At 43.4% G+C, this 7,581-nt stretch overlaps 1 protein-coding gene across 2 annotated transcripts in view; it reads right to left on the bottom strand.

The window, feature by feature from the left end:
- Positions 1–212: 212 nt before the first annotated feature.
- Positions 213–7,581, bottom strand: part of COL8A1 (collagen type VIII alpha 1 chain) — a 155,470-nt gene continuing 148,101 nt past the window's right edge. For both annotated transcript variants that reach the window (XM_030861014.2, XM_060297970.1), the window contains exon 4: positions 213–4,803. In XM_030861014.2, coding sequence (XP_030716874.1) covers positions 2,897–4,803 — 1,907 coding nt within the window. In that variant the 3' untranslated portion in view covers positions 213–2,896. The remainder of the gene's footprint in view (positions 4,804–7,581) is intronic.

Raw genomic sequence — 7,581 nt, 5'->3', positions numbered from 1 at the left:
CAAGATAGAAGGAACCTGGGGCCCTGACTGGGGCTGCCACATGAGCCCCAGCCTGCTTATGCTTGCAGCTGTTATGTCAAAGAGAAAGAATTGTCCCGTTAAGCTAGGATTATGTTAGGTCTCTGTGTCAGCAGCTAATTAACACGTTGGGGGATAAACAGTTACGAAGTTCAAACAATGTCAGCTGAGTGATATGAACAAGATGAGAAACATACTTTTAAAGGTATTTAATAAGACTTTTTTTTTCAAATCAGTACAAAAATTTAAATACAAAAATGATTTGCTATTGACATGTCTCAAATCTATCATGGAAACTCAAAGTTACCAGTATTCTGTAAAATATTTGAGAACAGTCACCCACTACAGACATTCTTTTCCCCTGTGGGATGTCATCCTGCATTAAAACTCTGTATTTAAATAACAATATTGTCAGTTTGGTCCATTTCACATGGAAAAGTTCTAGTTAATTTTGAATTAAATAGGGATTGTAGCACTATCCCTAGACTTTAGAACATGTGGTGTTTCATCTGCTTTTACACTAAATGTGTTAACATGATGTGCAACATTCAAAAGGGAAACAAAGATACATAGATAATTATTTAAAACTCTTTTTAAATTAAATGGAGTAATTCATTTAGCTCTGAGATTAGCACCATTGTAGAATATACAGTATCTGGCATAGATTTTTCTCCTCCCCTGTCTAAAAGTTAGAAGCATATGCCTGATAATACACGCATGCGCGCATGCACGCGCACACACACGCACACACACATGCAATTGAGTAACAACCAATAAATAAGTTGGAAGGTATTTGAAAAGTGAAATTTGGTTTTGACTAAAGAGCTACTTTCTCTCTTGGTGGAAATAAAAAGCCCATACATGTACAGATAAATACAGTTTTATAAATCAGCTGATCTGACTTGCCTCCAAGCCATTTCAATGCAGCTTTTCAGCAGACAGAGCCCAGTGGATCCATGTGGCTGTCATAGCCATCGGCCCAAAACCAGCATCCTCAAGACCAACCCAAAGGATATTTGGCCACATAAATGCTGTCTGCTTTGAAAATGAAGGTTGGGTGGGATATGTTTTTGATGGGAAAAGTTTGTCATATAATTAGCTGTGAGTAAGAAACCACGTGGTAATGAACTCATTTCTCTTTTTAAGAAATTGAGAAGAAATGGTGCTTGTATACCATATAGGGAAAAGACAGATATTAGGCTGAGGAGAATATTCTTGATGGTTAAAATGATTCAGATTTGACATAGACACGATTCCATGTGTGTTTATACCGTATTTATTTGTGTATCTTCCCATCTGTACCTATCCCCTCATTTCAACACTCTTAACTTTGAGGAGTAGATACAAGACTCCACCACCATAGCCCCACATTATTCCCCCCAGTGGCTTATAGTGTCAGCAGCAGACTCATAGCCAACTTGAAATGCTTTGTCTGTGTTTCGAGACCAGATTTGAATGTGCAAAGCAATTAGTATGTACCTAAATGAAAACCTGGAAAAAAATTTACTTTTCTCTTTAAATTTGTATTGACTCCTGTACTTGTGGGGTGACATAAAAAGCATGGGCTGTCATTGCCCTCTGACATTCCAGGTGGCTCTTCCACAGGTTGCTTCCTGCATTTTTAGTACCTACAGCAGGAAGTAATACATCTATTTTTTAATTTAAAACTTCAGAAATTATTTTTTCAAAACAATTTATTTTCCTATGTAATTCTGAAACTCCCCCCTCTTTCCCCGATCAAAGGACGGCTTGGATTTAGGAAATTCACTTTGGAACTTCAGATGACACACCGATTTGTATGTGTACTACACAGGGAAATTTCTTTGAAATTCAGTAGCTACTAAAAAGTACTGATATCCCCTTTGTGGGTGAAACCTCATTGTAGTCATTTGTGTTTGTAGGCAAAGGAGGGGGATTATTATACGCATGTAAACACAATTAATAACTGCTATTTATAATGAACATTCCGCAAAACTGGAAAGTTATGAGGGGAGAGGGTTACTTTTTTTCTTATGACTTCCAAGTGTTTATATTAGTTGGGTCATAATGGAAATTACATGGAGACAACAAGAAAGAAAAAAAAATCACAGGAAAAAAAAATAACAAGCAAAAAGAACCCGTGAGGAATAAATGAGTTACTTCCTACTCATGTCTCCCAGCTGGTTTGTTAGCTCCCTACGGGGCACTGTCTTAGGCCCCACAGAAGTGTCTCATCCAGTGCTAGGCACACAGAAGACACGAGTAAATACACTACAGTTGTTCTTCTAGGGACACTAGACACACAATTCTGAGTAGAACTCTTGTTGTGAAAGACACAGCCTCTGACAGGGGAGAAACATCCCTTGGAGTAAAGCTCTACCCTGGTTCTCTGTCCACGCCTCACTGGGGAAAAGCACTGCAGAGCTCTCCCACATCCCATGGCAAAGTATCTGCACAAATACAGAGGAAATTATGCAAGTAAATACGGTATGTAATTGTTATCATTGACATTTCTTTAAGTCATATTTATAAATATTTTAAAGTAAACAGTATGAGCGAGTGACTTTCATTAGCTATGCTCTTTCATACTGAAATACTTTGATCTGAATAAGCAGGTTATCATGGAAGCACATAACATAAACAGCTAATACGATTCCAGTGGGTACAACACAAGTGTCAGTACTTGATACATAAATCTATCCCATCATTTTCAATCACAAGCTGCTGTGCAGAGCACTAAACATGCATCTTAGTTTTTATTTGTACATGATGGTTCAGACTTTCACTTAAATATAACTTTCCAACTATATAAATGTTTTGAAGCAATTATGTTTCCCATTTGGATTTTTTGGTGCATCCTTTTCTTTTCTTCTATTAAATTTCTCTCTTTTTTTCTTTCTTACATGGGATACAATAAATACCCTGAAAAAGAGGAATGGACATACTGCCCGGCATACAGTCCCGCAGCCTGTTCAGAGGGCATCTGGAGGAACACCCGGTCTCCGGGCCGGAGCAGTAGCACCGCGCTCCCGGACGCCTGGTCCAGGAAGCCCTTCTTGTACTCGTCATACGTGTACATCATGGGCTCGTTGTTCTTGAACAGAGCAACCCACACGTTGCCTCCCTTGCAGTGAACGTGGTATGCAAAGTAGTAGACCCCAGGGACCTCACAGGTGAAGATGCCCGTCTGCGGGTTGTAGTTCTGTCTGCCGTTATAGAGCAGTTTGTCAAACTTCACTGGGGCCCCCACAGGTGGGAAAGGCGCAGTCAGCTCAGCGGTAAATGCAGGCATCTCGTAGGCTGGCCCTCCGTTCTTGCCTTTCTTAGCCCCATAGGCGTGGGGGGGTTTCACTCCGTCAATTCCCAGCCCCATATCGGGTAGATACTCTCCATGGGGTGGTGGTGTCGGGGGCATCACAGCTGGGAGTCCTGGGGGTCCTGGAGGGCCTGGGGGCCCTGGAAGGCCAGGCTGGCCTTGGGGACCAAGGGCACCAGGCTTCCCTGGGGCGCCATGAAGTCCTGCCACTCCGGGCTTCCCTACTCCAGGGAACCCAGGGGGCCCTGGGAGACCCGGTTCCCCTTTGGGGCCAGGAATTCCAGGAGGTCCAATGGGGCCACTCGGGCCTGCAATCCCTGGGATACCTGGGGGGCCCTGTAAGCCCTGTTCCCCTGGGATTCCTGGCTCTCCCTTCTGTCCAAGCAGCCCTGGGGCACCAGGGAGCCCTGGCAAACCTTTATACCCAGCTTCCCCCTTGGGCCCTATGGGACCTGGCAAACCCCTCATGCCGGGGGGCCCAGCTTCACCAAGGAAACCTGGCTTTCCTGGGAAGCCTTGAAGCCCTGGCTCACCCTTGGGACCTATTGGCCCCTGTGGTCCCACAGCCCCACCTTCTCCTTTGGGTCCAGGGAAACCGATAGCCCCTGGAGGGCCCATGGGACCTGGGATTCCAGGCAGGCCTGGCTCTCCTGGTGGGCCCCCCAATCCAGGGGCACCTGCTGGTCCTCTCTCCCCTCTTGGTCCCAGAGCCCCAGGAAGACCCGCTATGCCCCTGTCGCCTTTGGGGCCTGGGAAGCCGGGTTTCCCGATCCCTGGAGGGCCTGGGGGTCCTGGCAGTCCTGGCAGTCCTTGTTCCCCTTTGCCACCTGGAAATCCTGGCTGCCCAGGGATCCCATCCTGGCCTGGTTTTCCAATTCCAGGCATCCCAGGAGGTCCTTGAAACCCCGGGACCCCTATAGGGCCTTGTGGCCCAGGTTCGCCTGGAGGGCCTGGCTTTCCCAGGGGGCCTTGGGGCCCAGGGAAGCCTGTCACTCCTGGTTTGCCCACTCCTGGAAGTCCGACAGGGCCGGGAGGGCCATGTATCCCTGGAGGACCCTTCAGGCCTGGCAGACCTGGCATCCCGAAGCCCTTCTCTCCTTTAGGACCCTGAAGGCCTGGAGGTCCTGGTAGTCCTTTGGGTCCTCGCTCACCTTTGGCACCTGGTTGCCCTGGTAACCCTGGCCCACCTGGCTTCCCAATGCCAGGAAGTCCGTGAGGCCCTGGAGGTCCTTGCGGTCCTGGGATCCCCATGGGTCCGATCTCCCCTTTGGGTCCAATTTCACCTTTGGCCCCGGGCATTCCCATGGCTCCTGGCTTTCCTGGCATTCCAGGCATACCTGGCTTTCCAATTCCTGGATATCCCTGTGGCCCTGGTTTTCCTTTGATTCCAGGTATCCCTTGACCTGGTAAGCCAGGGGGCCCAGGTGGTCCTCTTGGGCCAGGCTCTCCACGGGGACCTTGCTCCCCCCTTAAACTGGCTAATGGTATTTCTGCGGGGAGAGGGGGGAGAGAGAGAGAAGGAGGGAGGGAGGGAGGGAGGGAGAGTGAGAGTGTGAGAGAGAGAGAGAGAGAGAGAGAGATTAATATTGATCATCCCTCACTTCGATCATTATTTACTTCTGACACATTTGCCTATTACTTATCAAGAGGAAAGACTAGGAATAATGTGCTCGTGTTCCAGGACTGTATTATCAGTACTTAATGGACAATCAGGCTGATAATTTCTTTGTCATATTTGAGATACTGTTTTGGGAACTGTTATCTGTGGCTGCTTTTATCAGCATTAGTTAAGTAAAACAGCTAAAAAGTAATGAAGAAACATTCTTCCTAGTACAAACTTGGAGATATTATGGTGTATTCACTATAAAGAGTTCAAAGAAGGACAAAGAAAAATCAAAGTTGCCTATAAGCCCACTACTCAGAGATAATCGCTTGACATTTATCTGTATTTCCATCTCATGTGTTCTATATATATGTACATATGTATGTATATATATGTGTGTGTGTGTATATATATGTGTGTGTGTATTTCAAACAGTGTTGGAGTCATTTTTATTTTTTCCCTATTTAATGTTATACTCTATTTTTCTATGTCCTTGAATTTTAAATATAATATATGGAAAAATAATATTTCCTGTTGTGCTGAAATATACTATGATGTAGAGGATGACCGTCATTATCATGTAGACTCGGAAGAATAGAAGCATTTTATTTTTATTCTGTATGTGGTTTAATAACATCTTAAAATCTGTCCTCTAGAGTCAAATCGATGTGTTTAATTTCTTTAATATGCTGTAGGATTTCCTAAGCCTCAAATATTAATTCTTCAATTTAATAAGTTACTTCTCACTTGCAAATTTGGTTTTTAAACAGGAGTAGTGAATAAGGTATTTTAGGATGATAAACAGTGCGGAAAAGGAGTTAAACTGGATTAGCAGGAAGCTCAGCTTCTCTTTCTGGCCTTGAAATGAGACCTTGACTGGTTCACTTAAGCCATCAGCATCCCTGCTTGCCTGTCTGTACAGCAAGAATAATACACCCACACTACAAGATTAGAAAATAGATGTGAAAGGCGTTATGCTTTCTCGAATTGTTATCGAAATACAAAGCACATGTAATTATATTGATTATGCTATGCCTTGCAGAGAAACACAACTCTGGACCTCTCATGCTACTGAGAGTAAGGAATAACATAAAAAAATGAAATTGATGGTCCCAAAGTCTTATATTAACCATTAGTTGCATCTTAATCCTGACCATTGTATTTTTCACTGAGCTATTGTCAGGGAACAAAATAGAACCACAGAACTCATGTATTTTCCAAATTCCTCAGTTGCAATCTGGTACCCATCTGAATAAGTACAGGAAGTTTCAAAATCCAGGCAGGCCATTCAAGAAAGGAAGGAAAACAAATGACTGAGATAATCCCCTAAGTGGAATATCAGCTCCTAAAGGGAAGAAAACTGGAAATACTTCTTTTATGCTAATAGGATTACTACTGTGTGCTCTTGCTAAGCAGGAACTGTGTAGCTCCTTTGTCAAGAGAGCATCTGGGGCAGGGTCACATCACATTCATCAGGAATCCCTAATGTCTAGCACGTGCCTGGAGTATATTCTGTTCTTCCTTAGGTTTTGTTGAATGACCAACTGCAGCAAAGTTTTTTATGGTACTTTAGCATTTATTTAGTACTTACCTTATGTCATAGACTCTCTCAATAATTCTACTTTACAAATGAAGAAAAGTAGTTTCAAAGAGGTTAAATGACTAGGTTCCTCTCCTTTCTGGCCTCTAGGCACTCAGGCCTATTAGTACCAAATCCAGTAGTTCCCCAGAAGCAGAGCTTCCTGCTTTTGCAGGGACCAGTGGGAATGGCCTCCACCGCCTCAAAGGGAATTGCTACTCTGATTGCAATTCCTTTCCTGCAAGTGCTAGGTTTCCTACGTTTCTTATAACCCAACTGAGTTTATAAGAAAATGTCTCTCGGGAATTCCCTGGTGGCCCAGTTGTTAAAACTCTGTGTTCTCACTGCCAAGGGTCCAGGTTCAATCCCTGGTCGGGGAACTAAGATTCCACAAGCCACGCGGTGTGGCCAAAAAAAAAAAAAAGACTTAAAAAAATTTTAAAAAAAGAAAATGTCTCTCACAGTGATAGGCATTTTGCTGGTGTTGAATAACTAATGAATATGCCTAGAAAGTAATGGAGAGATTTTCAGGTATCATCATCTCTAGGTAGGTATATAGTCTGTACTCTTTGGGCTCCTTCTGTAGATTTATTGATTGACATGTGTAACAACTTAATTAGAGCACTCTTAAAAACACATTTGTCTGGCACCTAGTTTACAAAGTGCTTTTATATGATTTTTTTAACACAGCAGGTTCTTATAACATTGCTCTCCTAGTTCTGAAGACTGACATCACTTCTTTTTTCTTTTTTTCCACTGCTATATCCCTTAGCATTTTGGCTTAGAGCCTGACACAAAAAGAGATGCTCATTAGTTGCTGTATGTTTGAATAAAGAAATAATGAGTAAGGGACTAAACTTATTTGTTATGAAGTATGCTTTTTGTCATTTGATGCTGTTGAAATAAGAAAGCACAACTTACAATAATTTTGTCTTTCTTCAAGACCTGAACTTTTCAAGGATAGGGTTTAGGACACAGGCAGTTAATGAATGTCAGTCACACATGCTAAAAGAAAAATGTCTAAAATTTAGCTCTCCCCCGCCCCGCCGCAGCGTATTGTTTAGGGTTTTGGAAAGCTGCTGTCTT

The sequence above is a fragment of the Globicephala melas genome, chromosome 4, assembly GCF_963455315.2.
Source record: "Globicephala melas chromosome 4, mGloMel1.2, whole genome shotgun sequence".
In the NCBI taxonomy this organism is placed as follows: domain Eukaryota; kingdom Metazoa; phylum Chordata; class Mammalia; order Artiodactyla; family Delphinidae; genus Globicephala; species Globicephala melas.
Note: the sequence above shows the minus strand (reverse complement) of the source record. Positions and strands in the feature narration are given on the sequence as shown.